Here is a 19,845-nt window from a genome sequence, read left to right on the forward strand (position 1 = left end):
AGGTTAGCACCTCATTTTATCTTCTGGGACACAGGCAGATTAAAAAACCCTTTAAGTCTCTTTGTGTATCTTGGACCAAGCACAGTGTATGTAGAAGATACAAAACTGAATTGTGAGTTATGAAATCCACATCTTATGATCTATTATATTCTATTTCTCTATATACCTGTTTGAACAAATATGTTCATAAAAATCATGACTTGAAAAGGGACTGATTATACAATACTACAAAGGTTAATCGAATTTATAAATTTCTTACGATGTCCAGCCTGATCTCTAATATCCACTATAAAGGAAGAATAAAGTCTTGACCAGCGAACTCTAAAATAAAAAAAAAGAAAAAAGTAACAAGTGCTTGTTCGTACAGTTACTTATTATGCCTAATTTATCCTCTGGTTGCCCTTTTAAAAAATTTCAATTCATTATTTTTAACAGCAGGTTATGAAAGATGAATTTAATTATGTCCTTCCTTCTGGAAGATATGAACCAGAGTTAGAGAGGTGGCCAACTTTGTTCTAAATTGGAGCCCTGCATCAGTCAGAATTGTTTCTTGCCATGGCCCCAAGAGAGAAACTGATATTGGGTAAGAGGCTGGCAGCCAAACAAACTGTTGGCATCTCATGAATCACATATTCCCATTGCCATACAGTAATTTTAAACGTGTCATTCAGAAAGCCAGGAACACTGCTCCACTGAAACAGAAATATTAGGTTGGGTTCAAAGTTAGCCCCAACACTGCAATTATTTTAGCTGGCTGATTCAGCTTATTCTCCACTTTTGTACTTTGATTCATTTATCATACATAACGAATACTCGTATTATTGCTCCTCCTGTGTTTCAGTTATATTGTTGAATAGGTGTCTGTGCACTAAATTAGAATCCCTGCAGCCTTTTTTTTCTGGCTTATTTCACTTAACATACTGCTTTCAAGGTCCATCCATGTTGCCACACGTCATGCTATACTGTCATTCCTTTACATGGTTGAATAATTCCATTGCAGAAACATACCTCATTTTATTCATCCATTCATCATTTGATGGACATCTGAGTTGTTTCTAACTTTGAATATTAAGAATAATGCCTGCATAAATGGTCATGTACAAGTTTTTGAGTAGACATGTTTTCAGTTCACTTGGGTACATAGCTGGCCACAATATGTTAACTCTGTATTTAACTTTTTGACGAACAGCAAACTTTTCCAAAGTGTTGAACCATTTAACATTCCTACTAGCAATATATGAGGACTCCAATTTCTCCACATCCTCACCAACATTTGTTATTGTCCTTTTTTGATTATAGCATCTAGTAGGTGTGAGGTAGTATCTCACTGTGGTTTATGATGTTCAGTATCTTTTCCCATCATTCACTTTTAAATGTCACAGTAACAGCTGTCCATCACAGGCAAAAAAGAATATTATTGCTTCAAGAAGAGTGTCATCTAATTCTAGTAAAACATATGTGGAAAGTCAAATATTATTTGCATTAAGATGTATAACACGTTATTTCCAATGTTCATTAGATTATCTACCTTTCTTAGTTATCTGGTACTCCTAAACACACAAATGTATGATTAGCTACAGCAGAAACTTCTTTACCTGGGAGTCCAAAAAAACGGATTTAAACAACAGAATTATTGTAACCCCTCCCTCCCCCACCAGTGTTAATCCACTTAAAAATAATTTAGATTATCATAACCAAGAATGCATTAGTGTTAAAATGTGGAGAAAGACTGATGGTATAATTTGTCAGGTTGTGATATTAAGGTGTCCAACAGTTAAGATACAGACAGGTAAAATGAATCAAACTGGACAATTACAATGACATCAAAGCGAGTTCACTGGTAGTTTATTAGTTCTGCTGAGTTATACATTTTATTACATAAGACGTGACTTAAAGCTTTGATTTTTTTCTTCATCACTGTTTGGAGTTGATAGCTAAGTATAAGAAATTAATCTACTATAATTCAAAACTCACTATTAGGTTAAAAAAAGCAGTGAAAAGCTGATCCCCATCCTTCACCCCCAAATTCCTCTGAAAATCTGTTATTTGAGTAATTATGGTCTTTTATCACAGAGAGATACTTAGTCATAGGGTTACTAAAATTTTCAACAGAAGCAAATACTTAAAAATAAATAAAAGTATGTGCATGTTTTCAAATTTTCATTTACTCTAATAAAAAAATAACAATTATTCTGCAGAGTAGCATACGTTATAATTTTTCAGTGACAACATGGACCTCTTTGGTAGTTCAGATATGTTAAATCAAGATAGAAGATCATCTTTTTTGGTATGCGTCTCAACTTCTCTAAATTTAAGAGTAACGTCTTTTGTGAATTTCAAACAATACAAGAAATGTATATCTAATAACTGAGGAATTTTCAAAGACATTTTTTTACCTGTGTCCATACTTTGATTCAACTGTTGGTCACTTGTTTCTCCATCTTCACTGATATATCCAGGAGGTGGCGTTTCTACAAAAGTTTAAAACAAATCAAGCATAGCTGCAACATAATCTCACTACCTTTTCTCTCAGCTACCAGAGATAACCAATGAATCACTCCAAATAACAAATAATAATGTTATATAATATCATAAAAAGTAATATTGCATACTGAGGGTGTATAATTCAGGACCTTGTCCAAATTTTGCAGTGAATCCTTAACATCTACTTTTAATAAAATCCGACTCTCTGGACATACACATTATGTACGTAACTTGCTCATTCCTATATGTACATATTCTGGGGCAAGAGCCAAAAACGTAACTTCAAAAATGCCTCAGATCTGAATCAGTAGGCTGCAAAACCATCAGTAACTACAATTTTTTGTTGTTGTTGTTTAATCTAATGAACATCGTTATTTTATGAGTACTCAGAAAATTAAAAAACACACAAGATTTTGGATTATAAAAGTATTAAATAATACAGGCTTACAACTTACACTAAGTTCTATAGGGTAAAATATGGTAGAGTATGGTTCCGGATTGGTCCAGGCTGAATTCTACCTAAAAAGTGTGTTTCTCCAAGGATTCCTAACTGGTAAAGTCTAAGTGTTTGAAGCAGAAAATTCAATTCAAATATACACTACTGTATAAAGAGTTAAAATGCTCCCTGAAAATAACCATTAGGATTCTAATATATTATTTCCAACATGTTGTCTGAATAAAACACTTATGTTCAGAAAGGTATCTGAATAGCTGAATAAACTGCATGTAAAATAAAAACATGTATACCATTTAATCAACTGTAATTCCAGGGAGGAAAAATAAGTTCAGAAGACTTTCATCAGTTTTACATTTACACTGAACAGTTTTGAGCAATTCAAGATAAGAAAGACACATATCCAAACAGAATTTTAAAATTATCAAAAGAACGAGGCCAGGCGCGGTGGCTCACGCCTGTAATCCCAGCACTTTGGGAGGCCGAGGCAGGCAGATCACCTGAGGTTGGGAGTTTGAGACCAGCCTGACAAACATGGAGAAACCCTGTCTCTACTAAAAATACAAAATTAGCCGGGCATGGTGGTGCATCCCTGTAATTCCAGTTACTAGGGAGGCTGAGGCAGGAGAATCATTTGAACCCAGGAGGTGGAGGCTGCGGTGAGCCGAGATCACACCATTGTACTCCAGCCTGGGCAACAAGAGCAAAAACACCGTCTCAAAAAAAAAAAAAAAAAAAAAAAAAGAGGGAGAGAAGATACAGGTTAAGGGTCTCCTTCAATAACCTTTTACAATATCTATTCAATAAACTAACCACAAATTTTAAGTATCAAACTTTTCATTTAAGTGTCAGTACCCCCAAATTTTTAAAACAAAAATTCTAAGAATAAATTATCTTCATATACTCAAAGAACATAAAAATAAGGGTACATATTATGCATATTTTAAAAGTTAAATCTAATAAAGTGAAACGGTGCTAAGCTTTTTGAGTTTAACCTGTATTTCAAAGATCTAATCAGAAAGAAATGCTGAACCTTAAAATACGTTATCTTACTGTGTTTATTTTTTCCATTATTGTAATAAATAATAAAGCTATTAGCATTTTTGAGAAAATGTTAAAATTTCTTTTAAGTGGAATAAAATGTGAACCCTTTGGTTTTGCTGTTACTTGAAACCGGATAAAGCCCCACTGTCCAGAAAAGCAAATGGGTATAATCCACTTCTGATTTTCTACTTTATAAAATACTCAAATCTCAATAATTAAAGGAATAAAAAAGAAAGGAAAAATGAGCCCGAACATCTTCACAAGTGAAAGCCACTAAACATTCTGGTGAATATCCTTCCAAATAATTACTGGATATGCGTGTTGTCCCTAAGACTGCATGTTTATACCTAAGGTTAGTATTGCTGGCTGAATAACAGTAATTTCCACACTAACGACTTAAAATGCCTCCCCTTCCCCACACCAATGTTCACTCCCTTTTCTACCTAGCAATTGCCCTGTTTCATAGTCCCGGGTTTTCCCTCCTCCTAGTGTTATCATACTACATCCCACCCTCTCCCTCTCTTAACTTCAGTAAGTTTGTATTTCCTAGCAACCCAAAAAGCAGCTTTAAATCCTCTTCTGGAATAAAACAGTAATCAAAGAAATATACATTAAAACAATCAAAAACCACTTCCCATCTGTAAAACCAGCTATTTAAAAAAAAAACTTATCTTTCTTAGTTATCTTATCTTTTCTTTTTTTTCTTCCTTACATTTTAAAAATTATCTTCAATGAATAAGCAGTATTTCCATGATGGATACATGAAAGAAATAATTGTTTAAATGTATTAAAACTGTATTTTAAGAATTTTGTAAATGCTCTTAAGTTCCTTACATATTTTTAGTGTATAAAATAAGAGTGGAATAAAAGAATATTACAAAAGGAAGAAAGAAATCGAGACACTACAGCTTAATTCTCATCCTAACATCATGCTGTTTCTGCTAGGGAGAAAAATCAACCAAACAAAAAGGAAAACATACAAGAAAAGTAACAAAGTATTAGTTGTTCTCCAAAAAAAAAAAAGAAACCATAAAAAACGAAAAGGCCAGATATTATATCGTGGAGTATTACTGGATCACATAATATACATCAGAACAAAATTTGAGAACCATGTAGCTGAATTCATTTTTCATCAGAAATTACTGAGGTGCAGACGAAACATAATTAAAAGAGGTTTTCTGACGTTCGGGTTATAATATGTAAGTGTTGCTATGTCTATAGAACTAAGTATTATATTTCTTATAGAAATGTTATATTTCTGTTAAATATTACCAAGTTATCTAAGAAAAAATGATCATTGGGTGGATATTCAGTTACATGTGCTTCAGGGGTACTTTTCTCCTACACCATTTGTTTTGCTTACATTCTGCATCTCGCTTAGCTTCAACAACTAAGACAAACTTACTAAGATCTTTTCTTTTCTGCTTCTCACAGTACTTTGATTAAAGTCACTGCAAAAGAAAATGAAATATAAAGTAAAACTCTTCTCCAAACAAAACTGTTTAATGTACTAGGCTTATACATTTCACAAAATAATCACCCAACGAATCCGATTTTTCTATTAAAAACTCAAAAGCATTTTTAAAAAAGTGAAACCACAATTTACTAAAACTTGAATGCTTATGAACAAAATTTGTATCTATCCAAGTTTTAGGAGATTCAGAAGGCAAAAATACCTGGAATATAATTACTCTGTGGCTCAATTCCTGCTGGGAAGTTAGTGTTTTCTGGAATGGAGTGAGTATAGTCATCCAGAGGCGGAAGTTCTGTTAGGATCTCGGTGTGTCGGGGCACTAATACTGGAGGCAAAACTGAAAAAGTTCAAGAAATCCAAGTTAATGGCAAAGAGCAAAGGGGAGCGGGGGAACCTTTTTTAAAGTTTTCAACAAGAAGAAGAGAAGTTGTAGCTTAATTTTTAAAGCTAGGGTCCACCTATTCGATATATACTAGTTATTGAGAAAATGACAAATCTGATTATGGCTCTAACTTAGGTAGTCTATTATCCAAATTTCCAAGTTCTAATTTATCTCAAACTTTTGGGAACAATGTGATCCTGGTAATATTATATTACCATAAAAGTTCATAAATCCCCATTGGAAAACTTAACATTGTCTTTATCTGTAAAATCAGATATAGGAAATTTTCCAAAAACGCAGCTACTGCTATATTTTTTAATAGTTTCAGGTAGACAGCTAACTAAACGAAAAGTCTTGTTACAAGCTTTACTAAACGGTGTACATACAAATGATGTCATTAAAGTACTTCTAAAAGCACTCCAAGTGCAAAATGCTTGAAAATGTTATTGCAGCAGGGACATGTAGAAGCACATCAGCATAGCTCTGAGCAGACTGCCAATCTACAGGATTTCCTGGATATGCACTTTCATGCCAAATCATATGCTATTCCAAGAAACAGATATGTTTTCTCATTAAAAATTTTTAAAAATAAAAAAATTTTAATTACCACCAAATAACATGCACAATTTAAGGTAATTTATTAGAATTTACACTAAAATTTTCCTGGGTCACAAGAGTACTTAAATATACTGAAGTTCAGGCATTTAATTCAAAACCAAGAAAAAAACTTGCAATATTCCTACCTGGTGTCTCAACTCTCTGATAGTGGTAAGGGTTTACACATACTTCATCCTTTTTAAGATTAAAAGCATATTCGCAGTTTTCAATTGCCTTGAGTTCATGATGACTGTGAAGATCAGGCCAGCGCCATAATCGGCAATATATAACATGTGGCAATCCTTTTCGATGGGATACCTGGAGACGACCATCAAGAGACCTGTTGGGAAGCAAGGGGAAAAGAAAGGAGGGAACTTTAAAAAAAAAAAAAAAAAGTGCAGTCAAATGGGCTAAATTAGTACAATAAAAGCATAAAGAAAAGAATGACAGCCATTTAGTTAGTTTTAGTGAGAATCAAGAACAAAAATGTACTATTTAATGGATCTGATAAAAGTATGCAGCAGCACTAGCAGATGTTTCTTATAAATATGTCACATAAATGACTCAAATGCCAATGAAAGGCTAACAACTTGGGAAAAACTGATTTTTTAAAAAAGAGAGTTTATGCAGTTATACTTGAAAAACTTTGTCAACTTCTATGTTTAGTAAATCAAACTCATTTTAGAGATGCTTCTAAGGATATTAATTCTGGAGGTGACTGAAGAGTCAGAAAAGGAACTAGTGTGAAGAATGATAAATACCAACAATGATGTGATAGTAACTTCCTCAGACTACTGCAACTCTTTACCCAGTTGTGACTGTTTTGAGAACTGAGGTATATTTATGTAGTTCACAAATAAATGTGGATGGTGATGAATATGATGAGATGAAATGAACAAATACCATATACGCAAAAAAGAGAATGAAGTGATTAAAAAAAGTAACATAAAAATGAGTTAACCTACTGTTAATTGTGATATAAGGGGTTCATTAAGTATGTATTTATTAGTATAAAGATGAGATTCTGATAACAAGAAATTTAGCAAAACTCATCATGTATCTACTTAAAAATTAGGCCAACAACAGATTATAATCTGATCTCAAGCTAAAATAAATAGTTATCAAAATTATTATTCTTTAGGGGATACAGTAATTTAAAGAAGATTCAAACTAGAATTGCATTGATTAAAACATCAGCTGAAACATTTAATATATTTTTTATACTGGCAAGCAGATATTTTAAATGCTATGCCTTATTTTACATTAAGGAAACATCCTAGGCAAAATTATACTAAGCAACCCCATATAGGTCTTTCAAAATATACCCCCCTCCCACAAGATCTCTAAGATTCGACAGAGGGCAGAATATTCACCTGGTTTGTTCAGAGAAGCTGTAAAGGCCTGTTGTATCCCACTGATCTATCGTATTTGGTGTACTCAGTCCCCAAATTTCAGAGCAAGTGCTGTGCATAAATTGAAAAACAAAAAATTGATGTGAACATGGAAGCATGGTTATTCAAAATACCATGATGTAAAACATGGAGAATGTACAGAATACTTCCTTCACCCAGAAAATATACAATTGCTTCACTTTTTCACAGGCATGTAGTGCTGGTTACTATATTTTCTATATGAAGGAAGCCAATAAAATGGAACATGTGACTCCAGATAAGTCATGATTATGTTTTTAAAATGTGAACACCAATGCCCTCTAGCTCAATGAATCATACCTATAATGCCCTTACCACTTTCCTGTATTCAAAAGATCTAAAACCTCTGCCATCAGCTTTACTAAGTGCTTCATTTTATAATCCAGTTTTTAAAAAAATTATCTAAAAACAGATGTCAACTGATTTTTAATATAGAAAAAAATCCCAATAAAAATAGACATGCATCCACAGTTAAGATTTTCAGGTTATCTGGTCATGATATTTTTAAGTTTTACTGAAAATTATTTTGTTCTCATCTCTAGAATAAATAAAGAAATAGACTTTGAAGTCATTCTAATTTAGTATACCGCCTTAAAAATTTTCTCCCACATTTCTCTCCAGAATATGCGCAGCTCAGAGATAATTCTCCCTTTTTCCCTACCTCTATTTCATTTCAAAGTAACTTCTGGTCAGTGAGAAAAGGGAAAGAGAGCTTAAAAGGAAGTTTTGGAATGGAACTCTGACAGCCAATGTCTCAAGTACTAAGTTGTACTTCTCTGAAAAGTCCATTTCTTACATATTACAAAATCATCAAAACTTCAATGCAGATAAAGGAGTATTTCAAAACATCTTTTGAAAATGAATCAAGCAATTGATTAAATTTCAAATTTACACATTGTTAGTGAGCTTAACTGGATCAACAGTTCAAAGGGCAATAGTGAGAAGCGCTGGCTTCCTGTGGCCAGGCAACAGAACCACCTGGCATCCTTGGCTTTAGTGCTACAGGCGCTGTCACATAGCTATCAGGCTGCAGGAACACATCATGCCCTGCTTTGGGGGCTACAGTGACCCGACAGTTCAAAACAAAACCTGTTCTGAAATTTTCCAGCATCTCATTCAAGTATTTTATAGATTCTCTTGCTTTTTCAGGCTGCAAAATTTACCAGACTATAAAAGTCAGAAAAAGCCAGGTAAATTAAGGCTTAGACCTTTCCCTTTTTTCCAAACATATACTGATTTAAAAACCATGACATTAATGGTTTATTTAAAAGATATTTTCAAATATCTATTGGAAACATATAGCATGATGTAGTTTAAATCACAACAGAATCACCTCAATTCTACAGACTTCTGAGTCTGAGTTTATTAAAGAAATGGTATACAGGAGACTATTCTTTGAAAATAATTAACAAAAGTATAGCACAAGAGGCTATTCTGCTCTGTATCAGAACATTTCACTCAAGTTATTCTGGGACTCACATGAGAACCAGAATCTAAAATAGAGCATGAAGTTTACATTGTACTTTATTTAATCCTTGAAAGGAATCGGAGAAGAATAAACAGTAATTGTTAAGAACTTGCAATCAATCTAGAGGCAGACAGATCTAGACCCCAACCCTAATTCGGCCACTTTCCAACTGCTGCCATAGGGTATATTTAAGCCTCAGTTCCATCATTATCATGCCTAACAAAATTGGAAGGTTTATTTTAAAATATTAAATTTGCTTCTAGCTAGTAAAATCATTGCCTGTTTACATAATAAAAAATATTTTTAAAAATAAGCCGATTTATAATAAAACACAGAGCCCTCTGTATCCAAGGGTTCCACATCCTTGGATTCAACCAACTGTGGATCAAAAAGTAGAAAAAATAAGTAAATTTTTAAAACTAAAAAATACAATTGAAAAATACAAAATTTAAAAACAATATGGTATAACAACTATTTACACAGCATTTACATTGTATTACATATTATGCATAATATAGAGATGACTTAAAGCAGGAGTCTCAGAGGCCACAGACTGATACCGGTCCACGGCCTGTTAGGAACCAGGACACACAGCAGAAGGTGAGCAGCAGGGGAGAGACCATTACCACCTGAGCTCTGCCTCCTGGAAGATCAGCAGTGGCATTAGATTCTCATAGGAGCAAGAACCCTATTGTGAACTGCACATGCGAGGGCTTTAGGCTGGGCACTCCTTAAGAGAATCTAACTAATGCCTGATGACTGAGGTGGAACGTCTTTATCCCAAAACCATTGCCGCACCACCATGGTCAGTGGAAAACTTGTCTTTCATGACTCTTTCTCCTGGTGCCAAAACGGTTGGGAACAGCCGATTTAAAGTATGAGAATATGTGCATAGGTTATATGCAAATACAATGCCATTTTATTTTTAAAATAAGGCTTACTGCGGCCTTGACCTCCCAGCCTCAAGTAGTTCTCCAGCCTCAGCCTCCTGAGTAGCTGGGACTATAGGTGTGTGTCACCACGATTGGCTAATTTTAACACTTTTTGTAGAGACAAAGTCTCTTGAGTCCTGGACTCAAGTGATCCTCTCACCTCAGCCTCCCAAAGTGCTGGGATTAAAGAAGTGAGTCAACATGCCCAGGCTTACAATGCCATTTTTTATCAGAGACTTGAGCATCCACTAATTCTGGTATGAGTGGGAAATCCTAGAACCAATCCCCCTTAGATAGTGAGAGTTGTATAAGCAGCATCTAGATAAATGTAATTAAAACTGTGTCAAACTATACAAAGAAACATTTTAAACATAACTAAAGAACACAAAAGTGCACTGAGCAAAAAAGAAAAACATACGTCCCTACACAGGAAGATACCATCATAGAGGTATTAACTCTACCAAATTTATATATTTGATGCAATCTCAATAAAAATAAATGTTTTAAAAATCCAAGTATTAGTCCAAATACTGTAATAAGCCAAAACAAGTATGACCAGAAAATTCTAACAAATAGTAAAGACCTGTCCTACCAGATTCTGAAGCACACAATAAATTCTCAATAATTAAAACAGTATGCAATTAGTAAAATACACAAAACAGAATGGAGGTTATACTTCCTGTAATGGCAGAGCAGCCTCAATTAGGCTAACTTTCCTTCAAATAACAATGATAAACTCTGAACAAAATAATCAACTATTTGAAAATAGTAGACACAGATCAAAAACAGACAAAAGCTGAAGGGAGGTCCAACTGTCAAAGCTGCAAACTGTACTGGATGAGAGCTGCATTTCTGTGGCTGTGTACCCAAGGGCACTCCCCAGCCACAGCTAGGCAGGGCAACTAGAATTCAAACAGAACACTGCAGGGGGGTTGTTTTTAGAAAACTGCAGTTTTACTGACCTAGAATCAGAGGACACATTTGGGGCTGCCAGAGAGTTTGAAAAAAGAAGGAAGATACCCTGTAAAGAAAGAGGCACAAGGGAAAAACATCAAAATGTGACTGTGAACTCTGCCCAAACTCAACTTTGCTCAAAGATATTTTTTAAAAGCTAAGTATATAGAGATACAGCATATTCACAGATGAGTCAATATTAAGATGTCCATCTGACCTAATTCCCTAATGATTGTTGCCTATTTGTTTTATATCTATTACAGTGACCATTTCAGCAAAAATATTTTTGTAGCAACTGACAAGCTGATATAAAATGTATATGGAAATACTAAGGATCTTGAATAGCAAAACAATCTTGAAAAAGAATTACTGACCCATGGATGAATCTTGGGAATATTCTGATCAAGAGAAGCTGAACACTAAAGTATCTACACTGAATGACTCCACTTATACGAAGCTCTAGAAGCGGCAGAACAAATTCAAAGTGAAAAACAACAGTAATTGTTTCCAGAAGAACCGCTAGGAAAGAGTATGAAAGAACTTTCTGGATGACTGAAATTTCTTTATCTTAAAACACTGGTATATGCATTTGTTGAATCTAACTAAACTGAATATATGATTTGTGCACTTCACCATATAAAAAATTTACCTGAAAAAAGGAAAAACACAAAAGAATGCAAAGAAAAGTAAAAACCAAAACAGAAAAAGTCCCAACAAAAAATTCATAGAACAATTTAGCGTATGATGAAGGCACCCTATGAACTGATATGGAAAGGTTTAAAATATGCTACTCCCTGTATTAAAAAAGGACAGGTAAAAAGATCTGTAATTACTCACTAATATATGCATAAAGACACACATACATCATGGACAGTAGTTACTTGAGGTGCAGAGTGGGAAGGGAGAGGTTCCAATGTATGTGTATATGCATGCTTGTATGTGTATACATACATAAACATACGTATTTTTGAGCCATGTGAATGTATTGCCTTTCACCAAAATTGTAAAAACAGAAGAAAATATTGCCAGAGAATAAAATGCAAGTCAATGTCATCTCGACACTTCTATAAAAAGATATGGTTCTAAAACATTAGAGGCACATTACTTCCTATACTGCATCATTTAAAGCACAGTTTGGGCATTACTATAAGAGACAAATAATAACACGCCAGCCTGAGCCCTGATCATTCTTTTCTCACACAATGTCCTTTCTGTCTCACATGAACCTTTGGTACCAATTTTCTTCCATGTGCATTTATGTTAACTGCCCCTTCCTAGCCACCTTTTAACTTTACTACTAATTCTTTAATAAGTCTAACAAACGAGGTCAATTTTTAAGATGCCTTTGGTAGGTTTTAATGAGGCAGTTTTAATCACCCACTCTTCCTTAAAGATTCTGTCTAACCACAATGTATTTCCCCACAACACCCTGAGCTCCCAAAGCCCTTTGTGTACCACCCAGCAAACAACATATTTGGCGACCCAACTGGTATTTTCATAGTACAAAAAGTGGATTATAATATTCCTTATCACATTAAATCATAACATCCTAAATAACACTGGGGAAAAATTGTATCTCCCAGGTTTTCATTTTGTTAATAAAAAGTGTAAGTTATAACTTGTAGGTATGGCCAGTTTCTAAAAAATATTAAAAGAAACAAATGCAGGAAAAATTTTAGAGAAGTAGCACTGATTATAACAACTATATAAAAAGCCTTTTACACATTCAATAAATTTCACTAATCTAAGATTATCTACTTTAAAATGCAACATTATTTGTGTAACACTTGAAAATCCTCTTTCAATTTTATTTATAAGGGGCATCAGCTAGATTCTGCAATTTGGATTTGTTTTCCTTTGCTCTCTCATGTATCTACTTAACCTCTCCATCCATCCCTTACTTTTTGGAACATTAAAAATAAGGGTGTACGTGGGCAGCCTGGGCAACATGGTGAAACCCCATCTCTACCAAAAATACAAAATATTAGCTGGGTGTGCTGGTGCACACCTATGCTCCTAGTATTCAGGAGGCCGAGGCTTGAGCCCAGTAGGCGGAGGCTGCAGTGAGACTGCACCACTGCACACACTCCATCTTGAATGACAGAGCTAGACCCTGTCTCAGAGAGAAAAATAAAAGTTGCAGATACCACAAATCTAGACACTTAAGAATGCACATAACTAGAGTTCGCTGTTCTTTTTTTCTTTAGGTTAAATTTACACAGCATGAAACACATATCTTAATGGTACCATTTGAGTTTTCTCAGATGCATACATTGTACACTTCTCAACCCTGTCAAGATCATCACCCATGTCCATTTCTCAATGTCTGGCATCCATGCCCTCATCCCCAGAGGCAACCACTAATCTGATCTTTTCACCATAGGTGTCGTGTCTTCTGGAAAGTCTATGTATGAATGGAAAATGGTACATATTCTTTTGGGTCTTTTTTGACTCAGCATGATTTTGAGATTCATCCATGTTAATGTATATGACGTGTGTGTGTGTGTGTGTGTCTGTGTGTGTGTGTGTGGAGTCGTTTTCCATTACTTGAACAAGCATGATTTATTTAGTCATTCTTATACTGATAGACACCTGACCTGTTGCCAGGTTTTAACTATTGTGAATAAAGTTGTCATGAACATTCAAGGAAGTACATATCATTATATAGAAATATGATTTCTTTTTTTCTTGGGTAAACACCTAGAAGTGAAAATCTTGAGTCAGTGGATAGATGCATGTTTAGCTTTTCAATAAATTGCCAGATCATTTTCCAGAGCGGAAGTATGATTTTACAGTCCTCCCTCTTTCAATGTATGAGAGAGAGCTCCTGGTTATTCCAAAGCCTCATCAACATTTGGTGTGGTCAGTCTTTAAATTATAGGTAGTCTGATGATTGTGCAGTGGTATTTCATTGTGGTTTCAATTGTCATTTTCCTGAAGCCTACCGATATTACACATTTTCCATTTCTTTACTGGACCTTTATCTTCAGTGAAGTAGCCAACTACTGTCCATTTTAAAGTTAGGCTATCTTTCCATTACTGAGTTATACGGATCTTTGTAAATTCTAGATTCAATCCTTTCAGAAATGTTTTGCAAATATTTTCTCCCACTTATTTTTTAACAATGTATTTTAATAAGATGTTTTGTATACCGATGGAGTCTAACTTAGCAGCTTTCATGGTCACTGCTTTCTATATACTTTGAACAATTCTCTGTTTACCCCCAAGTCATAAATATTCTCCTATATTTTCTTATAAAAGCTTTATAGTTTTAGCTTTAATTAGACTACAATTTATCCAGAATTATTTTGTTTTCACTGGTGTAAGGTGGAGTCATGTTCATTCTTCCACATGGATATTCAGCTGTTCCAGCACCATTTGTTGAAAGACTTTCCTTTCCCTACTGGGTTGCTTTGGCAACTTTGTTGAAAATCATATAGGCACACAGTGTTTATCTATGTGGGGCTATCTTATCTGTTTTTATGTCAGTATCACACTATACAGATTACTATGGCTTCAAGGTGAGTCTTGAAGTCAGGGTAATTTAAGTACTCTAACTTATTACTGAGTTTTCCAATTCACAAGTGTATCCATCAGTTTACTGCATGGTAATTCCAACATGTAGGTCTTCTAGGGTTGGTCTCCTCATTATAAAGGGTCACATTTTCTTTGTTCTTTGTATGTTAAGTAATTTAGGATTGTATGCTAGACATTGTGAATTTTATCTGATGGTAGTTAGAGGTTCTGTTACAATCTTCCAAAAGTCTTCATTTTTGTTTCACCAGACAATTAACCTGGTTGCATTCAAACCACAAACTCTGTCCTGGAGCAATTCAAATCAGCCTGATTATCTGGCTGTACTGTCTACCGTACACATGTGGGGTCAGCAGGTGATTCTGGCAAAGTTTATAGGCAGAATCCAGGGCTCTCTTTCTGAAACTCTCCTTGCTGATACTCACTCCTCACTCTCCAATAGTTGTGATTCAAGTCTTACCTATGGTGCTTCAAGGCCAGAAAGACTTGGTTTTGTGTTGGAATTTTACCTACCCTGCACACTTTGCATGGACAAAAGCTGTAAAACAGAAAATTCGCCTATGCCATTTCCTTCTTCCGAGTGTCAATCCCCTCTAAAACATGCCTATTTTTGTTTATTCTCCAGTACTTCATGTTATTTTTAGAATTTTGTGCAGTTTGTTATTGAGGGAGTGTCAGTCTGGTAAGAGCATACCTGGCCATATGAGAATCACAACTCCCTCTTCATTTGTTTAACTTCTCTCAGCAAGGTTTCAGCATTTTAAGCAGAGGTCATTGTGTGTGTGTTTAATGTATTCCTAAGTATTTTAGTACTGATGCTACTATTCATGAATTTTCTTAACACCCCTATTTGTCTGCTGCTAGTATTTACAAAAATACAATTGATTTTTAGACACTGAATCTATAAAGTGCAGCCTTGCTAAATTTACTCATTTGTTTTAGTGGCTATATTTATAGATTCTTTAGGATTTCCTACATAAATAAGCATGTCATCTACAAACAGAATTTTGAAACATTCCTTCAGATCTTTAACCCTTTTATATTTTGTTTTCCTGACTCACTACACTTGCTAGGTCTTCTATTAAAATAATAAGGACACAAGAGTAGACATCCCTGTCTTGTTCTTGAGGGAAAACACAGTATTTCATGATTAACTATATCCTTAGCTGTTGGTGTTTCTTAAATACCTTTTATCAGACTGAGAAAGTCTCTTTGTTTCTCATTTGCTGGGAATGCTTATCATGAACGGAGGATGAATTTTGTCAAACGCTTTTGACCAAGTGAGGTGATCTTATAGTTTTCCTCCTTGGTTAATGCAGTAAATTACATAGTTTTTTTGTTTGTTTGTTTGCTTTTTTTGCCCGACAGGGTCTTGCTCTGTCACCCAAACTGGAGTGTGGTGGCGTGATCACTGCTCACTGCAGGTTCAACTTCCCGGGCCCAAGTAACCCTCCCACCTCAGCCTTCCAAATAACTGAAACCACAGGAATGTACTACCACGCTTGGCTTTTTTTTTTTTTTTTTTTTCTGTGGAGACAGAGTCTTATGTTGCCTAGGCTGGTTTCAAACTCCTTAACTCTCAAGCAATCCTCCTGCGTTGGCCTCCCAAAGTGTTGGGATTAGAGGCACAAGCCATCGCATCTGACCTGATTAATTTTTCTTTTTTCGGGGGTGGGGGACAAGGTCCCAATGTCTCATGCAGGCTGGAGTGCACTGGTGCAATCATAGCTCACTTCGGCCTTGAACCCCTGGGCTCGAGTGATCCTCCTGCCTCAGCCTCTGAGTAGCTGAAACCACAGGGGCATGCCACCGTGCCTGGGTGGGTAATTTTATCTGTCTATAGAAATGGGGTCTTGCTTTGTTGACCAGGCTGGTCTTGAACTCCTAGGCTTAAGCAATCCTCCTGCCTTGGCCTCCCAAAGTGCTGGGATTACAGGTATGAGCCGCTGCGGCTGGCTTACACTGATTACTTTTTGAAAGTTATAAACTAACCTTGTTGGAATAGAACTCAATTACGATGTATTCTTTTCTCACGTATGTTAGTGATATATTAATCTTTAACTTTTCTTTTAGTTGCATCTTTGTCAGGTTTTGGTTTCAGGGTTATGTGAGCCTCATAAAACAACATTTTTCTGAGTTTATTTTGTCTATAAGATTGGTGATATTTGTTGCACAAATGCTTAAATTTACCAGTAAAACCATGTGGGCCTGAAGTTTCCTTTGCGGGAAAGCTTTTGATTATGAAGTCAACTTCTTTCATTGTTATAGGGCTACCCAGATCTTGTATTTCTTCATGCATCAGCTGGGGGTAACCTAAATTTCATCATGACAGTTAGTCATCAAATTTAATGGCATAAAATTGTTTATAATATTTGCTTATAATCTTTTTACTGTCTGTAGGACCTACCATGACAATCCCTCTTTCAGTACCAATATAGGTCATTTGTGATTGTCGGCTCTCTGTCTTTTCTTGATCAGTCTAACAAGCGTTTATCTCTCCAAAGAACTCGCTTTTGGCTTTCTGATTTCTACTCTTAATTTTATTATTTCTTCTTTCTACTTACTTTCTATTTTATCTTTTTAGGTAACTTTCTTTCCTAGCAGATTATTTAAAACTATAAAATTTTCCATTAGGCACTCTTTCAGCTACATCCCACATATGTGATATGCTGTATTTTCATTATAATTTGGTTTGAAATATATTTTACCTCATTTTTCCCCTGAATAACCCATAAGTCAGAATTTTAAGGTTTAATTTCCAATTCTTAACAGATGTCTTATTGGTATTAATTTCTTATTCTATTGGTGACAGAGAACATACTTTGGATTTCAATCTTTTAAAATTGATTGAGACTTGTGCCCTGTAAACAGTCTTTCCTGGTGAAGTTACCATGAACACTTGAAACGCTTGTATTTCTACTCATGTTGGGTTTAGTATTCTATAAATATCATGTAGGTAGTTAATAATGTAACTTAAAACTTCTATGTCTTTACTGATTTTTTTGTTCTAATTGAACTCTCCAATTGTGGATTTGTGATTCTGTCCCATTAATTCTACCCAGTTTTGCTGCATGTATTTTTAAGTTCCTTTATTAAGCAGATACAATGTATTGTTATGACTCCCTGATGTTGGTGATTTAGAGATATCACTTTACAATCTTCTCTGTTGCTGATCACCTGTCATTTGTATGCTGCATGCCATTTTTCACCAGCTGCTTTAAGATTCCCTCTTTCATGAGTTTGACCATGATATATCTAAGTGTGGTTTTCTTTTTATTTATTCTGTTTGTGTTGAATAAGAAATCCAACTCCATTTCTGATATTTGACTGCTGATAGGTTTCAAGCCCCACCATTTCCTCTTCCCCTTCTGCCTCGAATCTAGGCAAGCTGGTAAGAAAGCCCAGGTGCTCCACCTGTTGATATTAGAGAAATTTCAAACCAGGCAAGTCTCAGTACATGTACAGTGTAAAAACCAGCCCACAGCCCCATTCCCTCATCACCATAAAACCCCAAGCCAGTCTCCTATCACTGCTCTCTCAAGTCATTTTTGGACCAACTTGGAAGCCTGCCATGCTCTACTCAGACAGCATCATTATGTGAGTAATAAACCTTTTCATGCCCTCTTGGTGCATGTAATATAGGTGACATCATCAGTTTCACATCAAAATCAAATTTTATATATAAAATCCCATCCCACATATAGTTCACACTTATTAAGCACCAACTATGTACCAAGCTCTTACACATATTAAACCGCTTAATCCTTCAACAGTGCCATGAATCAGGCACTGTTGTCCCCATTTGACAAATGAGGTAATGGAAACACAAAGTAACACGTCTAAGGTCCTACAGCCAGCAAGTGGAAGAGACAGAGGCCACATTTTTAATTATTAACATTATTCTGCCCCATATATAGTTACTAAAAAGAAACAAGTAATATAAACATAGCATATCAAAGCTAAAACAATAAAACTGGTATAATATCCCAGGTATGTAAAACATTTACACAACATGTTTAATTATAAAAACTGAAGATTTCACTGTAAGAGACATTTTCTCAGGAAAGAAAACTTCTTTCGACAAGTAAATTGAGAAAGCCCCTTCCAAATTAAAATAAGCAGCTTAGGTTTCCAAATATTAATAACTAAATAAAAAACAGGCGGAGACAACAGAACTTCCATAATCACACTCCTGTAAGTCACACAGTCCTATAAGAATAAAATTGACACTTCTACTCATCTTTGATATAGTATAGCCTTTCTTAGAAGAAGGACCAGGTGATGATTGAAAAAAACTTTCTCAATATTTTCCACCTCCACCTCCAAATGCTGTATTAAAAACTCTACTCTGAGATACCGTTTGATATTTCTGCTGCCCCTGAAAAAACAAAGTATCTCCCACACACAAAATAGTCTCTACTACTGAAAAGATTTAAATATCAATTCTAAAAATGGTTGAAGTATTTCAAGCCCTTCCAAATACAAACTTTTTACTTAAAAAAAACAAAAGCTAACACTGAAAAGGTTCAGGTACATTTACTTTAATAACATAGCTTATCGATTTTCTAGATTTAATCATATATATATATACACACACATATATATACATATATATACAGATATATATATACACATATATATACATATATATACAGATATATATATACACATATATATACATATATGTACCCTCCCCCCCCCCAAGACAGTCTCTCTCTGTCACCCAGGCTGGAGTGCAGTGGCACAATCTTGGCTCACTGCAACCTCCGCCTCCTGGGTTCAAGCAATTCTCATGCCTCAGCCTCTCAGATAGCTGGAATTATGCCACTTGGCCCAGCTAATTTTTATATGTTTAATAGACACAGGATTTCACTATGTTGGCCAGGCTGGTCTCGAACTCATGACCTCAAGTGATCCACCTGCCTCAGCCTCCCAAAGTGCTGGGATTACAGGCATGAGCCACCGTGTCTGGCCAATATATACTGTTTTTAACAATTAAAAAGAAAAATAGTAACATAAATGACAAAATAAATATAAAATATAAGTACATGTTATTCTAATCTTAAAATAAGTGCATAAAATCTGGAATACA

The 19,845-nt window shown here is 35.0% G+C and overlaps 1 protein-coding gene across 7 annotated transcripts in view; it reads right to left on the reverse strand.

Moving 5' to 3' along the window:
* The window catches only part of SMAD2 (SMAD family member 2), an 86,592-nt gene that overhangs the window by 21,194 nt on the left and 45,553 nt on the right, over positions 1 to 19,845 (reverse strand). For 5 of the 7 annotated variants that reach the window (XM_031003676.3, XM_031003677.3, XM_055368815.2 and 2 more), the window contains 4 exons: positions 7,809 to 7,898; positions 6,582 to 6,775; positions 5,659 to 5,793; positions 2,397 to 2,471 (listed from right to left, as the gene is read on the reverse strand). In XM_031003676.3, the coding sequence (XP_030859536.1) occupies positions 2,397 to 2,471; positions 5,659 to 5,793; positions 6,582 to 6,775; positions 7,809 to 7,898 (494 nt within the window). The remainder of the gene's footprint in view (positions 1 to 2,396; positions 2,472 to 5,658; positions 5,794 to 6,581; positions 6,776 to 7,808; positions 7,899 to 19,845) is intronic. The other 2 variants (XM_031003679.3, XM_055368816.2) reach the window with 1 other exon arrangement.

This window comes from Gorilla gorilla, chromosome 17, assembly GCF_029281585.2.
Source record: "Gorilla gorilla gorilla isolate KB3781 chromosome 17, NHGRI_mGorGor1-v2.1_pri, whole genome shotgun sequence".
Lineage (NCBI taxonomy): Eukaryota > Metazoa > Chordata > Mammalia > Primates > Hominidae > Gorilla > Gorilla gorilla.